The sequence below is a fragment of the Rana temporaria genome, chromosome 5 (assembly GCF_905171775.1).
Source record: "Rana temporaria chromosome 5, aRanTem1.1, whole genome shotgun sequence".
Classification (NCBI taxonomy): Eukaryota; Metazoa; Chordata; class Amphibia; order Anura; family Ranidae; genus Rana; species Rana temporaria.
In genome coordinates this window covers 366,529,092-366,550,256 of record NC_053493.1, presented here as the reverse complement: position 1 = coordinate 366,550,256, position 21,165 = coordinate 366,529,092, and the positions used below count along the sequence as shown (strand labels likewise).

Sequence of the window (21,165 nt, the reverse complement as noted above, 5' to 3'; positions counted from 1 at the left end):
GATGTGCTTCTGGTAATCTTCTAAAAAAAATCTTCAAATAGTGAGCTCACAGAGAAGGTCATCTCCCACAGAGAGGTCCATTTTTTCTGCTCATCCAGTAGCCTCTGAAAGCAAATCCAGAAGCTGTACAGGTCATTGTGTGAGTTTCTCCCAGCTTTATCACTGCTGAGTCTAATTGGCACATCTAGTAGCCGCTGAAAGTCAATCCAGCAGCTCTACAGATCAGTCTGTGAGAGTTCCCCGGCTTTATCACGGCAGGCTCTGATTGGTGCATCCAGTAGACGCTGAAAGCAAATCCAGAAGCTGTACAGGTCATTGTGTGAGAGTTCCCCGGCTTTATCATCGCTGGCTCTGATTGGTGGCCACTGCCCGTACCCAGGGGTGTATTTAGGTTTTGTCCTGCCCTAGGCCTGACTAAACTCGTGCACCCCCTAATTGAAATTTTTTGAAGTGGGGACACTAGTTCTGATGGCCTGGGGGGGGGGGAATGGATTCCCTTAATTTGCATAGATTTCCTCTCACTTCCTGTTTGGCTATGGGACAGGATCTGAAGGGAAATCTCTGCAATGGGACAGGGATGGTAAAAATTAGAAGCGAGGCCCCCCCCCTCACAGTTACAGAATGCCAACTGCCCACATACTGGAAGCAGTGCGGCCAATTTATGGGGATACTAAACTAATTTGCCTAACAGTGTAGCGCAAGCCGGCAGGGACACTGTCCGTGCTGCCCCCCTGCAAAGTGCTTCCCTAGGCCTGGGCCTTGTTGGCCTAGGCCAGGATACAGCATTGCCCGTACCGTTGGAACCCTGTTTTAGATCACATTATGGGAACCATTCCAGGAGATATACAGCCAGAACAAGTTACCAAGGAAAGCAGAGATATCCATTCAAGGTTCATTATATCTACAAGGAGGTAAGTGCTCTGTGAGCTCACTATTTGAAGATTTTTTTAGAAAATTACCAGAAGAACATCAGTTTTATACACGAAGATCACAGAATATCATTATTTGGGACATTTTGTGCTGTTTTATTGCAATTTGTTGTATTTATTTCACAGTTATATTTAGCATTTATTGCACTTGCTATTCTTCACCTTTTATTCGTTTATTATTGCGCTCATGATTTTACGTTTTATCCACTTTGTGATTTATATATTTACACATTTAGATTGAGCTGCAGTTGTAATTTCAGATTTATACCCATTTATATTTACTTGGAGGCGCGAGAGCCTCATTTTATCAGACTGAGTATAGTGATTACCCCATTGGTTCAGCCTCACTCTCCGATAATATTGTGAATTGTTCAGTAAGCAAGATGTATTCCTAAATGCAGTGGAGAAATTGAATTTTATCAAGGTGAACATGTCTGCTTCATGAAGAATGTGTTCCCTATTACCCATTTTAAAGTTTCATTTGTTCCCCTTATCCTTTGTATAGCATGTATATGTTTTACAGGTATTAAAGGGGTTGTAAAGGTACAATTTGTTTCCCTAAATAGCTTCCTTTACCTTAGTGCAGTCCTCCTTCACTTACCTCATCCTTACATTTTGCTTTTAAATGTCCTTATTTCTTCTGAGAAATCCTCACTTCCTATTCTTCTGTCTGTAACTACACACAGTAATGCAAGGCTTTCTCCCGGTGTGGAGTTTCGTGCTAGCCCCCTCCCTTGAACTACAGGAGAGTCAGGACGCCCACTAACACGCAGCTCCTTTCTCTATCTGCAACGTAGAGAGCGTCCTGACTCTCCTGTAGTTCAAGGGAAGGGGCGAGCACGACACTCCACACCAGGGAGAAAGCCTCGCATTACGGTGTTGAGTTACAGACAGAAGAACAGGAAGTGAGGATTTCTCAGAAGAAATAAAGGACATTTAAAAGCAAAATGGAAGGATGAGGTAAGTGAAGGAGGACTGCATTAAAGTAAAGGAAGCTATTTAGGGGAAAACATTTGTACCTTTACAACCCCTTTAAGGTATTTATTTTATGTATGTATGTACATCATTCAAAACTAATATTAACATTTTATATTGAGAAACTGAAAATATATAAATATACAGGACATATTTATTCATATGCATACATAATGTAGTCGATTTACTAAAGGCAAATATGCTGTGCACTGCAGTTGCTCTAGATCAGGGGTCTCAAACTGGCGGCCCTCCAGCTGTTGTGAAACTACAAGTCCCATCATGCTTCTGCCTGTGGGAGTCATGCTTGTAACTGTCAGCCTTGCAATGCCTCATGGGACTTGTAGTTTCGCAACATCTGGAGGGCCGCCAGTTTGAGACCCCTGCTCTAGATCTTAGTATAGGAGGGGAAGGTCTGCTGATTTCTATCATCCAATCACATGCAAGTACAAATTATATTTTTTTTTTCCTTGCATGTGATTGGGTATTCTTTTCAAAGTGAAGCTTTACCTCATTTAATAAGCTCTGAAGCAACTGCACTTTCAGTGTACAGTATATTTGCCTTTAGTAAATCAATCTCATTGTGTCTTGACTGTTCACCCCATAGGCACTAAAGCCCCATACACACTATCAGTTTTCCTGCAGGTTTTTCTCTTCAGGTTTACCAAAACCATGTAGTGCAAGGGCCTGCCTGATTACATACGAATTGAAACTCTTAGGCCTTGTACACATGGTCGGACCAAACCGATGTGACTGGTCCGTCGACCGTTTTCATCAGTTCACCTCTGAAGTGGCCGTACGGCCTGATATGTGTACACACCGTCAGTCCAAAACCTGATCGGGTCAGAACGCGGTGACGTCAAACACACGACGTGCTGAATAAAACGAAGTTCAATGCTTCCAAGCATGCGTCGACTTGATTCTGTGCATGCGCGGGTTTTGAACCGATGCTTTCTGTACTAAACATTGGTTTGGTCCGATGGGGCAGCGGTCCATCGGTTCGGTTTTGAAGCATGTTTTAAAATTTTGGACCAAAGGAAAAGAGACCGATGGCCTATACACACGGTCGGTTTGGTTTGATGAAACTGAACTTCAGTTCATTCTCATCCGTTCGGTCCGACCGTGTGTACGGGGCCTCAGGGCTCTTTCACACTGAGCGCCCGTACAGGTCCGTCTGTCAGTTTTTTTTTGCGGACCTGTACGGGTGCTTCGTGCTCCTCTATGGAGCCGCGGATGTCAGCGGTGACATGCCCGCTGACATCCGACCCGCTCCGATCCGCCAAAGTGTGACGGAGGAAAAATCTACTTTTCCTTCCATCTGGTGGATCGGATGAACACGGACACACGGTCCGTGTTCATCCGATCCCCCCATAGGGGGGAGCGGAGAAAAGACAGGGCGATCCCTTCACAGTGTGCGGGGACCGCCCTGTCATCCGCCAGCTTAGCGGGGATCAACGGAGCGATCCCCAGTGTAAAAGCGGCCTAAAGGTTTGACCTCATATTAGATGGTTTTGGTAAACCTGAAGAGAAAAACCTGCAAGAAAACTGATAGTGTGTATGGGGCTTAAGTGTTATAAAGTGTAATTTATATATTGTATTTGTTTTAAGCATCACAGGAACCAATATCTTCATTATTGAAGAACACACAAGATGCTCAGGAAGAAGATGAGTATTCTGTATCCATTGCAGATTCTCCTATCCCCAGTCCAGTAAGAATTTATATTGAACAGAAAGAAGAGAAAACAAATAATACAGATCAGCAGGAAAAAGTTCAGGACAGAAACGTCCCAGTCTTCCCAACAATGGAGGACTTTTCCTTTTATTATGTTGATCAGGTTATGAAGACTGCGGTATCCAAGCTTAATGGAGAGAAGGTGGAACAAAATGCGGGTGAGATTGATGTTTTCAGCCTATCAGAGGTGACGATTCAGCCTCTGCAGAACACAAGCACTTCTTCCACTACATCTGAATCCACAATCGAAGAAGAAATTGACATCTCAGATTCAGACAGCGATGAGCTGGAAGCCCTGGAGTCCTCACGTAATAAGCATGAATACTCCCATATCCATAGCCAGAAAGAATTTGAAAGGTTTAAATCTTTTATAAAAGGAACATCTGGGGAAAAACTATTCTGGTTATGGATGGACATTGAACGACTGAAAGCTATAACTGACATGAAGAGGAAGCAGAGGTACTCATATTGCACCAATTATTTATTTGAATACTGATACTTTAAAAATACATTTTGAACTTGGTATTGACGTGTTTCCGAGGAGGTAGGTACTTGGAAAAATTTTTCTTTTCATGTGTCTGAAAGAAGCTAAAAAAAATCCCAAATTGGCCTGCAGTGTCAAATATAACCTCTAGATAGTGTAATAAAAACTATCGGCAGTGTAAACAAAGCTGCACTAAAAGTGCAAAAAGGGCAATGAGGACTGAAATGAGCCCCCTAATGATATACTAAAGTAAAAAAAAGTGCAAAATCTGTAAAGGTGTAAGACCAATATAATCGTAAAGTACACTGGGCCAGATTCAGGTAGAAGTGCGGCGGCGTAACGTATCGTAGATACGTTACACCGCCGCAAGTTTTCATCGCAAGTGCCTGATTCACAGAGCACTTGCAATGAAAACCTACGCCGGCGGCCTCCGGCGTGTGCCATTTAAATTAGGCGCGCTCCCGCGCCGGACCTACTGCGCATGCTCCGTTTCGAAATTCCCGCCGTGCTTTGCGCGAAGTGACGTCATTTTTTCGAACGGCGACGTGCGTAGCGTACTTCCGTATTCCCGGACGTCTTACGCAAACGACGTGAATTTTTTAATTCCGACGCGGGAACGACGGCCATACTTTATACAGCACATATGTGTGCTGTGTAAAGTTAAGGCACCCAAAACGACGACTAACTTTGCGACGGGAAACTAGACTAGCGGCGACGTAGCGAACGCGAAAAACCGTCGTGGATCGCTGTAACTCCTAATTTGCATACCCGACGCTTGTTTTTACGACGCAAACTCCCCCCAGCGGCGGCCGCGGTACTGCATCCTAAGATCCGACAGTGTAAAACAATTACACCTGTCGGATCTTAGGGATATCTATGCGTAACTGATTCTATGAATCAGTCGCATAGATACTCTGAGAGATACGACGGAGTATCTGAGATACGACGGAGTATCTGAGATACGACGGAGTATCTGAGATACGACGGAGTATCTGAGATACGACGGAGTATCTGAGATACGACGGAGTATCTCGGCTGTGAATCTGGCCCACTGTTCCTAGAAATAGGAAAACAGAGGTACAGCTACAACAACATATAGGGGGTTATTTACAAAAGGCAAATCCACTTTGCACTACAAGTGCAAACTACAAGTGCAAAGTGCACTTGGAAGTGCAGTCGCTGTAGATCCAAGGAGGACATGCAAGGAAAAAAAAAAAAAACATTTTAGCTTGCACATGATTGGATGATAAAATCAGCAGAGCTTCCCCTCAGATCTACAGTGACTGCACTTCCAAGTGCATTTTCATTGCAATTTCAAGTGCAGTTTGCACTTGTAGTGCAAAGTGGATTTGCCTTTTGTAAATAACCCCTGTTGTTTTTATTCAAATTCTAGAGGCAAGATTCCATTATACTATAATAATGTAGTATTGTACTTGTAATATATTTCCAGTCATCTTAACAAGATGAAAAAAATGTACCTGGTGGCCACCGGAGACCATTATCTTCAGGGTGAAGTCCTAATGAAACTGGACCTTCTCGATACCAATCAGTGGAGTGAAAGCCATCTACACTCTGTCCAGGGTGAAATTGTCAAGCGTCTCCTTCTATACTGGTAAGAATCTCTGTCCATCCAAATTTAAAAAAGTTTTCTCCATTTATGAGGAATCTGAAATAAGTCAATGTTACAATTAAAGCATATCTAAACCCAAAAAGATTATTTATTTTTTATATTGCAATTTACCCTTACTTATGCTTATACTGTGGTGACTGCATTTGTTTTCATTTTTTTTCCCACTTTATATTCAACTGGTGATCTAGCCAGAAAATCTGATATTTTTCTACTTCAGTTAATGAACCAAGCTGTCCAGCAAAAGTGGCAGTTAGAGGGTCAAGACAAACCATTAAAAGCTGAACTAAACCCTCCTTTCCTTTGCTGGCAGAGGATCTGCCATCTTAGCCTCTGTTAGATCTGCAGTTGCCATGGTGCTGCACATGTGATCAGTTATTACATCAGCTATCTGACAGCTTGACGGTTCAGTTGAGAGCTAACATAAGCGCACTAGTAACTGTAAGGGCCCATTTACACTATGTGTGGTGACCTGCATTTTTCCACAGTGTATTTGAAGGCATCACACATCAACATACAACAGTGCAACATACTGCACTGCTGTGCAGAAACACAAAGTAGTAAAAAGCTGTAAAAAGCTGCATGTGTGAACCTAGCCTAACAGTTATTATTCACTGCATGCCTTGAATGTAACTTTTGGCACCGATTTACTGTGTGCCAACCTTCCGTGGATGACAGTGGGACATGGCTAGATTCATTGGGCTGGTAAACACTGTATGATATTTCAGCTCACCCCTGCAGACCAGGAAAGGAGAGGTTAACACTAAAGTTAACCCCAGAAAAGTAGAGCTCCTCTTTAAAAAGTGTTAGCTGGAGTTCAGCTTTAGGCCTCATGCACATTGGGCATTTGACCATCTCCAGGGCTTTTTTTCACCGTGAATGCGGGGAAACGCAGTTCCGGCATATCCAGCACTAAATGTATGTAATTTGCAACGGTGCTGGGGTGCGCTGGAAGGTCTATTTAAGCTAGCTGCTAGGGGATCTATTGTTGCTGGAGGGGGTGTATTTTTGCATGGCAGTCTATTGTTTCTGAGGAGGTCTATTGTTGGTGGGTCTTATGTTGTTGGGGGGGGGGGTGTCAGTTGTCACTGGGAGGGTTCTACTGCTGAGAAAGGGGTCTATTGTTCCTGGCTGCTGGAGAATCTATTGATGCTGGCTACTGGGAGATCTGTTGTTGCTGCCAGGGGTCTATTATTGCTGGGGTAATATTTTGTTGCATGGGTCCATTGTTGCTGGGGTGATATTTTGTTGCAGGGGTACACTGTTTCTGGAGGAATACATTGTTGCCTGGGGGGTATATTATTGCAATGACAAATTCTGTACCACTTATTTAGCAACACAAACTTATACTTAGTTCTGTATTTTCTAAATGGGGTGGTGCTGGGAGGTGGGTAGGGGGTGGAACCAAGGGACAGTGCTCAGAGGTGGATAGGGGCAGACAAGTGCTGACTCAGAAGGGGGGAGTTCCAGCACTTATTCTCTGAGAAATAAAGCCCTGGCTATCTCTCCTAGATGCCTTTGTAAATGCGTGTAACACGTTTAAGTGCATCAAGCATCAATTAAAGAGGAGTTCCGCCTGGGGAAAAAAAATAATTAAAAGCCACCAGCTACAAATACTGTAGTTGCTGACTTTTATTAAATGGACACTTACCTGTCCAGGGAGCCCGCAATGTTGGCTCCCCAGCTGAATTTCGGATCTTCTGTCGGGTGCTGCCACTAGGGTTGCCACCTGTCCAGGATTCACCCGGACAGTTCGGGTTTGGGATCTTGTGTCCGGGTTTCAGTCTGCCTATAACCTGGACACATTATTTAGACTGGGCTGTGGCTCCCCAAGTAACTGAGGTAGTCACACAAAAATCTGTTACCATTCGGGAGATGCAGGCCACTGTCTGGGGGAAGGTTTGGCATCACTGTGGGGGAGCCACGATGTCAGCAAGAGCAGTTTGGCCACACCCACTGTTTGCCGCAGCGCGCTGCATTACCACTCTCCTTGAGGCACCCAAAGGTGCCCCAGGTCTTTTATAATCCTATTGTGTATACTACGAATAAAAACGTGCCCTGTGCCGCTAAATTGTTCGGGTTTGGCTTGAAGAAAAGGTGGCAACCCTAGCTGCCACCACCATTCGTCGTACTGAGCATGCACGAAGCGCGCATCGCTTTCTAACTGGCCTGGTGGTGGAGGAAGGAGGAGGGGAGCTGACCTTTAAAGGGAGGGCGGGGGTTGGGGGGGTGGGGGTGCAGATAAGCGGAGGTTCTACTTTGGAGAATAATAATTTATTTTGGCCATTGAAAATATTTAAAGTGGTAAAGGTGTCTAGCATAATGCACGTGTACACCGACATCAATCGTTTTTTTTCTGCCAAAATGCTGCTGCTTCTGTACGCGCTGGCAGGCAGTAGAGTTTTTTTCTGCCTCTAAACTCCTCTAAACTCCTCTAAACGCCTATGTGTGCATGGACACATTGGCACGTTTAGAGACAGAAAAAACCCACCAGACATCCTCAATTGCAGCATTAAAAACTTCCAGTGTGCATGAGGCCTTCCTGTGGTTCTAAAGGCATTTTTGTAAATTAAAAAAAGAAATTATACTTACTTTCTCTGTGTAACGATATTGAACAGAGCCAGCTCCTTATCTCTTCTTTGGTAGTCCTTTGCTGGAGCTCTCCCCTTCTTCTTTTTACGAGTGCCTCCACACAAGCCATGTGCCAATAATTTCTGCTGCTCTCATTGAAGCACATGAAAGCAGGAAGAGTGGAGACAAAGGGCCAGATTCACAAAAGAGATACGACGGTGTATCTCAGATACACCATCGTATCTCTGACTTACACTGGTCCTATCTATGCACCTGATTCATAGAATCAGATACGCATAGATAGGGCTGAGATCCGACAGTGTCACACTGTGTTACACTGTCGGATCTTTTTTTAAATTTAAAAATGGCGCCGGGGGCGTTCCCGCTGATTTACGATAAATAATATGTAAATCAGCGAGATACGCAAATTCACGAACGTACGCGGACCCGACGCGGTGTTCTTACGTCGTTTCCGTAGCGCGGTACCCGTCGTATACTTACCCATGCTAAAAGCAGGGGTAAGTATTGTTAAGTATGGCCGTCGTTCCCGCGTCGATTTTGAAATTCCCTACGTCGTTTGCGTACGCCGATTCACGAACACGCGCGTCGCAAGTCCCGCTCACGTCGCAACCACTGACGTCCTATTGACGTCAGTGGGAGCAATGCACGCCGGGAAATTCCCCGGACGACGCATGCGTATTTAAATCGGCGCGGGAGCGCGCCTGATTTAAATATGACACTCCCCTAGCCGCGGAATTTGAATTCCGCTGGGGGAGTTAGGATCCGCCGTCGCAAGTTTGGAGGTAAGTGTTTTGTGAATTTGACACTTTCCTCACAAACTTGCGAGGGCGGATCTTAAAACACATAGGTTACACGGATCTAAAGATCCGCTAACCTTTGTGAATCTGGCCCAAGAACTGTTGATGGCGCTGGAGAGGACTCATGTAAGTGTTTAGAGAGCAGAAGAATAGTCAATGGGGTGTTTTTTTGCATTAAAGGCTAACTCCATAAAGAAAAAATAATATAACGTATACAATTGGGACACAAGTCATATTGTGATTGAATGTTTTTAAAATCCCCTTACCTTTTCAATCTGCAGCCGCTGTCATTTTCTGAAAATGCAATATGGCTACCTGGAGGTTTTCTGTTTACAGAAACATCACTTCCTGCTTGTGTGATTGGCTCCCTGACTTCCCCAGAAGTCTGCACTAAGATACAAGTCAGATTTCAGGCATCCTCTTCAACAAAAATGTCATTTTTGGTGAAATACTCCCAATAGGAACATGTCTAAAGGGATGCAGACCCTACAGCTCTACTTATTGTTGCCTCGCAGGTGCACAGCTGGTTGGTACCATTAGACCCACTTAGAACATGGGCACAGAAGAACTAACAGTTATTTCTTCAGAATAACAAAAGGTAGCAATCTGCAACAAAGTTTGTTATATTCCTTGTAATGTACATAGATCACCCAGAGGGGAATGTTTTTTTCTCAACAAAGTAGAGTTACGCTGTAAGGTAAAAAACACCCAGACTTTAGGATCACTTTAATTCAGCTTTTAATTGTTACTGAAGTTTATCCAAATTTGAAAGTGCATCTAACACCACCCTCTCCCCAGGCTGACAATGCTGCTGTCTAAGGGTGGCTTTCTTGCTCCTACATCCAGAGTGGAGACACCCTAAGACAAGCAGTGTGTTACTAGGAAAAATATAGACACAAAAAGCGTCTATACGGTAATGCGCTGCCAAAATAATCCTAAACTAAGCAGCCAACACAACAAAAAATAGATCACTTTTTGTCACAAATAGAACATGGAAAAAACAAAAGTGTGGCGCTGATGAAAGTATAAAACAAAGTCCATATGATAGGACAATTGCAGGTAGTAAATAAGCCAAAGTCCACAGTAGAACCAGATCTCTGAAGCGAATGAAGGACAACAAAGTATAAGTTCCTTAAACCATGAAGATGGATATAGATGTCTGCTTACCAGATGTAGAGACTTGAATAGGTGTACACCTATCAAGTCATACAGGCTTGTAGGTTGCTGAGAACCTGATGTCGTCTGTTGGGGGAAAGAGATGTAGGATCCAATAGACCTTCCTCCTGAGTGTTGTAGATTAGCCGATAACCATGTAGAAGTCTCAGACACGAGAATCGATGATTGACCAAAAGGAAATTAAAACACACATAGCGTGATACTGTATATGGTTGAAATTTATTTTAAGGGAATAAAAAATTTACACTCACGTGTGACCGGAGGTAATAAAAGCGCTTGTATAATAAAAGGCAGAAAAGGTCAGTGTCTTCTCCCGACGCGTTTCGTCCAATAGAACATCGTCTTGGGGCACTGACCTTCTGCCATATGAGCCAAATATATAACAGTAGATGTCCCCTACCTTAATTCCGTGATCCGTATGGCGACAGGTCGCGTCGCATCTCGATGGATCTCCACTTCCGGGTTGGAACAAGATGGAGTCGCTAGCGTGCGCTTCAAGCCTTGATCTGAAAACGAGGCTTGAAGGAAAATGGGACGCTCATTATGCGAAACAGCACGCACAAGGCGAGGAGCGGAACGTAACTACGCTAAGCACCAACGTGAGTAACGTGACGCGACTGGCGTTCTGACTATGAAGCGCAATAAAGAAAATATGCGTGTCACCGGCATAAGACGAAAACTCACGTGGTGTAAAGCCTCCAATAGAGGCACACGGTGGACATGATACAAAACCGCAACACAAAAGAGTGGGGACATCTAGCGTTTAAATAAGGGATGGCACCAAATAACCAATTGTGAGTCAGTTAGATGTAATAATAGTCACAAATGCATGTGAATATTAAATGCAAATAACAATAAGAAAATTCATCTAAAAAATTCATAGATACATAAAATATCAATCTATTGATGTATAAGAATAAAAGATGAGATCAAAATAGAATTAAAAATAAGAAGTCTAAAAATGTAAAAAGAAACTTCTACATGATCATATATGGCCACAGTACCATAATAAAAAACAGAGAATGGGGATAATCATGATTTGTTAATAAAAGAATTAATATCCCATTCGACATTCAATCCATATGGCATATACGTTTGTAATTCGTATATCCAAAATGTTTCAAGCCTCGATACCCCTCTAGTCTTGGCTCCACCTCTCCAGGGGGCCACAAATTTATCTATAATCAAAAATTGGGTACCAGCAGGATCTCGATTGTGTTCTTGTCTAAAATGGCGTGGTACCGTGTGTTTTGTATTGCCCCCTAAAATCTTAGCAACATGTTCACCTACGCGAACTGAGAATGCTCTAATAGTACGACCCACATATTGCTTGCCGCACGGACAAGTAATCAAGTAGACAATATGTGTGGTGGCACAGGTGCAAAAAGATTTAATCGGGTAAATTTTGCCCGTAATACGTGACTGAAATTCAACAGATTTCGATCTCCCACAAGTGTTATACAAACAAACGTTGCATTTTTTGCACGGATAGTACCCTTTCATATCATGAAAGAACGTTGGTTGGGTGGGTGGGTCAACAACATTAGGAGCAATTTTGTTCCTCAAAGTGGGGGCTCCTCTAAAGATCACCTTCGCCCTATCTGGTAATAACGGACCCAAAGTTTTATCCTGTTTGAGCACATCCCAATGTCTATCAAAGATTTTTTTGATGTCATTGTGTTGAGTTGAGTAGGACGTGAGCATCGAAAATCTGAATGATGTATCGGGCTCACGAGGGACTCTTTCATTCAACAAAGAGTTACGGTCAATAAGTGCAACACGATGCAATTCTGCCTCGACTGACATTGAGTCATAACCTTTATCTAAAAATCTTTCTTTAAGCATGGAAGCCTGGGCGAGATAAGTTTCGCTGTCAGTACAATTCCTCCGTAATCGGAGGAACTGGCTCTTGGGTACCGATTTAAGCCACGATTTGTGGTGGCAGCTGTCCACCGGAATGAAGCTGTTCCTGTCCGTAGGTTTGAAAAAAGTACGGAATTTAAACTGCCTAGACTCAATGGCTATCTCTAGATCTAAAAAGTTAACCTTAGTCAGGCTGGAATCAAAAGTGAACTTGATGCCACGATTGTTTAAATTCAGAGAACTAAAAAATTCTCCCAGGGCTTCAGCAGTACCATCCCATAGGAGGAGGACGTCATCTATGTATCTGGCCCATAACACCAGGGACGGGTGTCTGTCAGAATAGATGACGTCCTCCTCCCATTTGGCCATGAACAAATTCGCCAAACTGGGGGCAAACTTGGCCCCCATGGCAACACCACGTTTTTGAACAAAATACTTCTGATTGAACCAGAAATAATTTCTAGTTGTGGCAAACTCGAGAAGTTCCAAAATATAGGACTTCTGGTCACCAGTAATTGAAGGATCGAGGCCTAAAAAATAGGAAACAGCCTCCATTCCTAGTTGCTGGGGGATACAGGTATAAAGGGACTCCACATCTGCTGTGGCAAGCAGATAATCACCCTTAAGTTCTATGTCACCAAGCATTTTAATGGTAGAGGTGGTGTCCTTCAGATAGGAGGGGGTACGCTTTACCAGGGGTTGCAAATAACAATCAATATAACGGCCAATTCTGGATGTGATAGAATCAATCCCGCTAATTATTGGTCTTCCGGGAGGCTTATATGGGTCCTTATGGATTTTAGGCAGGTAATATATTGTTGGGATTCTCGGGGCAACTGGTATCAAAAAAGATCTCTCTTTCTGGTTAAGAATGTGTGAATCAAAACCCTTAGTAATCAGGACTTCCAATTGTTTCTTATAAACATTAGTAGGGTTATTGGGAAGTACTTGATAAGTTGCTGCATCTCCAAGGATACGGTCCATTTCAGCAATATAATTATCCTTATCCAAGATGACTATCCCCCCGCCTTTGTCAGCAGGGCGGACTATAATGTCCTTCTGGTCGCAAAGGGAACGGAGTCCTTCCCTTGGTAGAGGATGGTTATAAAAAAATTTTATAGGTAGAGACTTCAAATCAAATCTTAAAGATTTGAAGTCTCTACCTATAAAAAAAATTTATAACCATCCTCTACCAAGGGAAGGACTCCGTTCCCTTTGCGACCAGAAGGACATTATAGTCCGCCCTGCTGACAAAGGCGGGGGGATAGTCATCTTGGATAAGGATAATTATATTGCTGAAATGGACCGTATCCTTGGAGATGCAGCAACTTATCAAGTACTTCCCAATAACCCTACTAATGTTTATAAGAAACAATTGGAAGTCCTGATTACTAAGGGTTTTGATTCACACATTCTTAACCAGAAAGAGAGATCTTTTTTGATACCAGTTGCCCCGAGAATCCCAACAATATATTACCTGCCTAAAATCCATAAGGACCCATATAAGCCTCCCGGAAGACCAATAATTAGCGGGATTGATTCTATCACATCCAGAATTGGCCGTTATATTGATTGTTATTTGCAACCCCTGGTAAAGCGTACCCCCTCCTATCTGAAGGACACCACCTCTACCATTAAAATGCTTGGTGACATAGAACTTAAGGGTGATTATCTGCTTGCCACAGCAGATGTGGAGTCCCTTTATACCTGTATCCCCCAGCAACTAGGAATGGAGGCTGTTTCCTATTTTTTAGGCCTCGATCCTTCAATTACTGGTGACCAGAAGTCCTATATTTTGGAACTTCTCGAGTTTGCCACAACTAGAAATTATTTCTGGTTCAATCAGAAGTATTTTGTTCAAAAACGTGGTGTTGCCATGGGGGCCAAGTTTGCCCCCAGTTTGGCGAATTTGTTCATGGCCAAATGGGAGGAGGACGTCATCTATTCTGACAGACACCCGTCCCTGGTGTTATGGGCCAGATACATAGATGACGTCCTCCTCCTATGGGATGGTACTGCTGAAGCCCTGGGAGAATTTTTTAGTTCTCTGAATTTAAACAATCGTGGCATCAAGTTCACTTTTGATTCCAGCCTGACTAAGGTTAACTTTTTAGATCTAGAGATAGCCATTGAGTCTAGGCAGTTTAAATTCCGTACTTTTTTCAAACCTACGGACAGGAACAGCTTCATTCCGGTGGACAGCTGCCACCACAAATCGTGGCTTAAATCGGTACCCAAGAGCCAGTTCCTCCGATTACGGAGGAATTGTACTGACAGCGAAACTTATCTCGCCCAGGCTTCCATGCTTAAAGAAAGATTTTTAGATAAAGGTTATGACTCAATGTCAGTCGAGGCAGAATTGCATCGTGTTGCACTTATTGACCGTAACTCTTTGTTGAATGAAAGAGTCCCTCGTGAGCCCGATACATCATTCAGATTTTCGATGCTCACGTCCTACTCAACTCAACACAATGACATCAAAAAAATCTTTGATAGACATTGGGATGTGCTCAAACAGGATAAAACTTTGGGTCCGTTATTACCAGATAGGGCGAAGGTGATCTTTAGAGGAGCCCCCACATTGAGGAACAAAATTGCTCCTAATGTTGTTGACCCACCCACCCAACCAACGTTCTTTCATGATATGAAAGGGTACTATCCGTGCAAAAAATGCAACGTTTGTTTGTATAACACTTGTGGGAGATCGAAATCTGTTGAATTTCAGTCACGTATTACGGGCAAAATTTACCCGATTAAATCTTTTTGCACCTGTGCCACCACACATATTGTCTACTTGATTACTTGTCCGAGCGGCAAGCAATATGTGGGTCGTACTATTAGAGCATTCTCAGTTCGCGTAGGTGAACATGTTGCTAAGATTTTAGGGGGCAATACAAAACACACGGTACCACGCCATTTTAGACAAGAACACAATCGAGATCCTGCTGGTACCCAATTTTTGATTATAGATAAATTTGTGGCCCCCTGGAGAGGTGGAGCCAAGACTAGAGGGGTATCGAGGCTTGAAACATTTTGGATATACGAATTACAAACGTATATGCCATATGGATTGAATGTCGAATGGGATATTAATTCTTTTATTAACAAATCATGATTATCCCCATTCTCTGTTTTTTATTATGGTACTGTGGCCATATATGATCATGTAGAAGTTTCTTTTTACATTTTTAGACTTCTTATTTTTAATTCTATTTTGATCTCATCTTTTATTCTTATACATCAATAGATTGATATTTTATGTATCTATGAATTTTTTAGATGAATTTTCTTATTGTTATTTGCATTTAATATTCACATGCATTTGTGACTATTATTACATCTAACTGACTCACAATTGGTTATTTGGTGCCATCCCTTATTTAAACGCTAGATGTCCCCACTCTTTTGTGTTGCGGTTTTGTATCATGTCCACCGTGTGCCTCTATTGGAGGCTTTACACCACGTGAGTTTTCGTCTTATGCCGGTGACACGCATATTTTCTTTATTGCGCTTCATAGTCAGAACGCCAGTCGCGTCACGTTACTCACGTTGGTGCTTAGCGTAGTTACGTTCCGCTCCTCGCCTTGTGCGTGCTGTTTCGCATAATGAGCGTCCCATTTTCCTTCAAGCCTCGTTTTCAGATCAAGGCTTGAAGCGCACGCTAGCGACTCCATCTTGTTCCAACCCGGAAGTGGAGATCCATCGAGATGCGACGCGACCTGTCGCCATACGGATCACGGAATTAAGGTAGGGGACATCTACTGTTATATATTTGGCTCATATGGCAGAAGGTCAGTGCCCCAAGACGATGTTCTATTGGACGAAACGCGTCGGGAGAAGACACTGACCTTTTCTGCCTTTTATTATACAAGCGCTTTTATTACCTCCGGTCACACGTGAGTGTAAATTTTTTATTCCCTTAAAATAAATTTCAACCATATACAGTATCACGCTATGTGTGTTTTAATTTCCTTTTGGTCAATCATCGATTCTCGTGTCTGAGACTTCTACATGGTTATCGGCTAATCTACAACACTCAGGAGGAAGGTCTATTGGATCCTACATCTCTTTCCCCCAACAGACGACATCAGGTTCTCAGCAACCTACAAGCCTGTATGACTTGATAGGTGTACACCTATTCAAGTCTCTACATCTGGTAAGCAGACATCTATATCCATCTTCATGGTTTAAGGAACTTATACTTTGTTGTCCTTCATTCGCTTCAGAGATCTGGTTCTACTGTGGACTTTGGCTTATTTACTACCTGCAATTGTCCTATCATATGGACTTTGTTTTATACTTTCATCAGCGCCACACTCTTGTTTTTTCCAAGCAGTGTGTTACTGGCTGGATCGCCAGTTGAAAATAAAGAAAAAAAGCCTAAAGTGATATTAAAGCTTTTTTTTTTTTTTTCTTTCTTAATAACAAACATGTTATACTTATCTGCTCTGTGCAGTGGTTTTGCACATAGCAGCCCGGATCCTCCTCTTTTTGGGTCCCACGCTGGCACTTCTGGTTCCTTCCTCCTGGTGGGTGCCCCCACAGCAAGCAGCTTACTTTGGGCACCCAAGCAGGCACGCTCCTGAGCAGCGGCTCTGTGTGTCCATGACTTGGCCCTCTGTTTCCTGATTGGCTCACTGGCTGCGATTGACAATCAGGAGTGCGAGTGCCCGGAAAGTGGACTCTGGTAAGTATTGGGGGCGGATGGTGGGGGTGCTGCACACAAAAGTTTTTTTTACCTTCATACAGAGAATGCATGAATGTTAAAAAACCTTGTGCCTTTACAACCTCTTTAAGTAAATTGAGGCCGCGTACACACGGTCGGTCAAAACCGATGGAAACTTGCTTTAAAATTGAACCGATGGACGCCTAACCGATAGGTCAAAACCGACGGTTAGTATGCAAAAGCATCGGTTAAAAACCTGCGCATGCTCAGAATCAAGTCGACGCATGCTTAGAAGCATTGAACTTCATTTTTCTCAGCACGTCGTTGTGTTTTACGTCACCGCGTTGGACTCGGTTAACCATCGGATGGACCGACCGTGTGTACGCTTAGGCTACTTTCACACTGAAAGCGCCCGGCAGCGCTTTACCATCATTTCAGTGGCCGAAGAAGGGGTTAAAAGCGCACCTGTTGCCAATCGCTTCGCCGGTGCTTCGGTAGTGCTGCCAATTCATTTTAATGGGCAGGGCATTTTGGGAGCAGTGTATACACCACTCCCAAACCGCCCCAAATATGCTACTTGCAGGACTTTTCAGAATGTCACCGCCCCAATGTGGAAACACTCAGGCTTTCACGCTTGGGTGGCATAGGAGACTTTTTTCAGGCACTTTACAGGCGCTATTTTTATTTCTATGCATTCAGTGTGAAAGGGGTCCTAAAGAAATATATGAATGTTTTTTTTTAGATATAGATAAACTTTAACTTTAAAATAAGCAACATTCGTTTTGAAAATGTAGAGAATCTGATATACTGTATATATTGTGTATTTATATATATATACATGCACAGTCAGTCCCAAGATATAATACATCGGTTGTATGTCATTTGGAACAGGTAAAAACAATTTTAAACACAGAATTTTTTTTATTTACATTTTTTAGATAGCATAGGTAAGGGTTAATACCCATGTAATGTTTTTTTTTTGCTGTCTGTGCCCCTGTTCAGAAGATTTCACCTCACTTTCTTCCCCTGTGACAACTGGATTTTTAACATTTTGAGTTGTTGTGGAAACATGGATCGGTAATAAAGCTTCAGTGGAGTCACCTTTTTCCCTAGATAACTCTTAGGCCCCGTACACACGGTCGGTTTGGTCCGATGAGAATGGACCGAAGTTCATTTTCATCGGACCAAACCGACCGTGTGTATAGGCTATCGGTCTGTTTCCTTCGGTCCAAAATTTTAAAACATGCTTCAAAACCGAACCGATGGGCCGCTGCCCGATCGGACCAAACAGATGGTTAGTACAGAAAAGCAGCGGTTCAAAACCTGCGCATGCTCAGAATCAAGTCGACCCATGCTTGGAAGCATTGAACTTCGTTTTTTTCAGCATGTCGTGTGTTTTACGTCACCGCGTTCTGACCCGATCGGATTTTGAACTGATGGTGTGTACGCACATCAGACCGTCAGGCCACTTCAGCGGTGAACCGATGAAAACGATCCGTCGGACCATTCTCACCGGTTTTGTCCGACCGTGTGTACGGGGCCTAACAGGAGTGAATTTCCCTTCCTAGGGGTAGATTTCCTCCCACTTCCTGTTGTCTCCCTCCATTTGTAAGTATGAGTCATATGTAAGTCAGATGTTTGTAACTCGGGGACTGCCTGTATATACAGTATCTCACAAAAGTTAGTACACCTCTCACATTTTTGTAAATATGTGTATATCTTTTCATGTGACAACACTGAAGAAATTACACTTTGCTACAATGTAAAGTAGTGAGTGTACAGCTTGAATAACAGTAAAAATTGGCTGTCCCCTCAAAATAACTCAACACACAGCCAATAATGTCTGAACCACTGGCAACAAAAGTACACCCCTAAGTGAAAATGTCTAAATTGGGCCCAAAGTGTCAACATTTTGTGTGCCAACTACTATTTTCCAGCACTGCCTTAACCCTCTTGGGCATGGAGTTCACCAGAGTTTCACAGGTTGCCACTGGAGTCATCTTCCACTCCTCCAAAAAGACATCACGGAGCTAGTGGATGTTGGAGACCTTGTGCTCCTCTGCCTTCCATTTGAGGATGCCCCACAGATGATCAATAGGGTTTAGGTCTGGAGACCTGTTCTGAGTGGAACCTGTCCTGTTAAACCGCTGTATGGTCTTGGCCGCCATGCTGCAGCTCAGTTTCAGGGTCTTGGCAATCTTCTTATAGCCTAGACCCTCTTTATATAGAGCAACAACTTTTTTTTCAGATCCTCAAAGAGTTCTTTGCCATGAGGTGCCATATTGAACTTCCAGCGACCAGTATGAGAGAGTGAAAGCGATAACACCAACTTTAACACACCTGCTCCCCATTCACACCTGAGATCTTGTAACACTAACGAGTCTCATGAAACCGGGGAGGGAAAATGGCTTATTAGGACCAATTTGGACATTTTCTCACTTTTGTTGCCAGTGGTTTCGAAATTAATGGCTGTGTGTTGAGTTATTTTGAGGTGACAGCAAATTTACACTGTTATACAAGCTCACTACTTTACATTGTAGCAAAGTGTAATTTCTTCAGTGTTGTCACATGAAAAGATGTAATAAAATATTTACATAAATGTAAGGGGTGTACTCACTTTTGTGAGATACTGTATATAATATCTTTTGCTTTTTGTTTCATGTTTAAGAAAGAAAAAGGGCCCATTGATACAGTCAGCAGTCAAAGATTAAACTGTTTTTCTTTTTGGACCCAGATTATTATAACTTTTTCCCTTGGTTTACAAAGTCATCAAATCGCTAACCATTTGAGAAGTAGGACAGCATTTTCTGCTAACTATATCTGTTCCAAGTTTAAACTTTCTTGTTATGGGGAATGCCAGCCTATGAATTGCAGTGCTTATAAAATCCAAAAAGACTGTTAATTCAAGAAAAGTAAGAGCTGCTGACAGTTAGTGGAGGCAGCCAATAAGAATACAAGGGACAGGTAAGACCGGGCAAGCTCCAACACTACCCCCAAAATGTCAGAGCTTTGCTTGCTCTTCAAACTATTAATCTGGGAAAGATCTTTGTAAAATTCTGAAACAGCTGCATTTATTTCATTCAAGGGGGCCGAGGTTTTGTTTGGCTGATACACCGTCTGCTAACACAGTTGGTGCGGATCTTAAATTTTGGTATGACCGTCAACTAAGACCTAAAAGAGATGCAGACCCCTTTGCACAGACAATAACATTGTTACCTCTCAGACCCAAGTCTTGTGCACCAAGGATATCAGTGGCAAGTTTTCCGGTGAGTGCTCATATGTTTATATTCTCATCAGCCAGCATTAGCTATAAGACAATCTGACAACATAGAGAATCTGACAGATTATGACAGTATTAAAAATGGTAAATAAATATTCCTGCTTTGTCACTTGCTTTCTTGACTTTAATTTCCACGCACATTTCTTAACCACTTCAGCCTCGGGAGAATTTACCCCCTTCCTGACCAGGGCACTTTTTGCGATTTAACACTGTCGCTTTAACTGACAATTGCGTGGTCGTGCGCCGTGGTACCCAAACAAAATTTACATCCTTTTTTTTTTCACCTCTGCGGTTTTTATTTTTTGCACTATAATCAAAAAAATAGCGACAATTCTGAAAAAAAGCTATATTTTTTAGTTTTTGCTATAATAAATATCCCCAAAAAATATAAAAAAAACTATTTGTTTTCCTCAGTTTAGGCCGATATGTATTCTTCTACATATTTGTGGTAAAAAAAATCGCAATAAGCGTATATTGATTGGTTTGCGCAAAAGTTATAGCGTCTACAAAATAGGGGATAGTTTTATGGCATTTTTATTATTATTATTTTTTTACTACTAATGGCGGCGATCTGCGATTTTTGTCATGACTGCGACATTATGGTGGACACTTTTGACGCGATTTTGGGACCATTGTCATTTATACAGCGATCAGTGTTATAAAAATGCACTGATTACTGTGTAAATGACACTGGCAGGGAAGGGGTTAAGTGTGTCCTAGAGAGTGATTCTAACTGTAGGGGGGCTGGGCTATGAGTGTCACGAGCAGTAGATCACTGTCCTGTCACTTGGCAGAACAGGGAAATGCCTTGTTTACAAAGGCATCTCCCTGTTCTGCCTCTCCGTGGCATGTTTGCGGGACACCGGCGGACATCGAGTCCGCGGGTATGGTCACGGAGCTTCCGGCAAGCGCGCTTTTTTAAAGCGACTTACAGGTACGTTGCTTTGCCCACACGAGCCATTCTGCCGACGTATATACACGTTAGGCGGTGGTTAAACTAAGGATGTGTCATCTTTTAGATTTTGCAAGTATGTTGTACATGGAGAT

General features: G+C 42.9%; 1 protein-coding gene across 1 annotated transcript in view; it reads left to right on the top strand.

Annotated features, from left to right (window-relative positions):
* Positions 1–21,165, top strand: part of RGS22 (regulator of G protein signaling 22) — a 169,180-nt gene that overhangs the window by 48,909 nt on the left and 99,106 nt on the right. Inside the window, exons 8-10 of the mRNA XM_040354637.1 lie at positions 3,510–4,092; positions 5,568–5,729; positions 19,924–20,104. Coding sequence (XP_040210571.1) covers positions 3,510–4,092; positions 5,568–5,729; positions 19,924–20,104 — 926 coding nt within the window. The remainder of the gene's footprint in view (positions 1–3,509; positions 4,093–5,567; positions 5,730–19,923; positions 20,105–21,165) is intronic.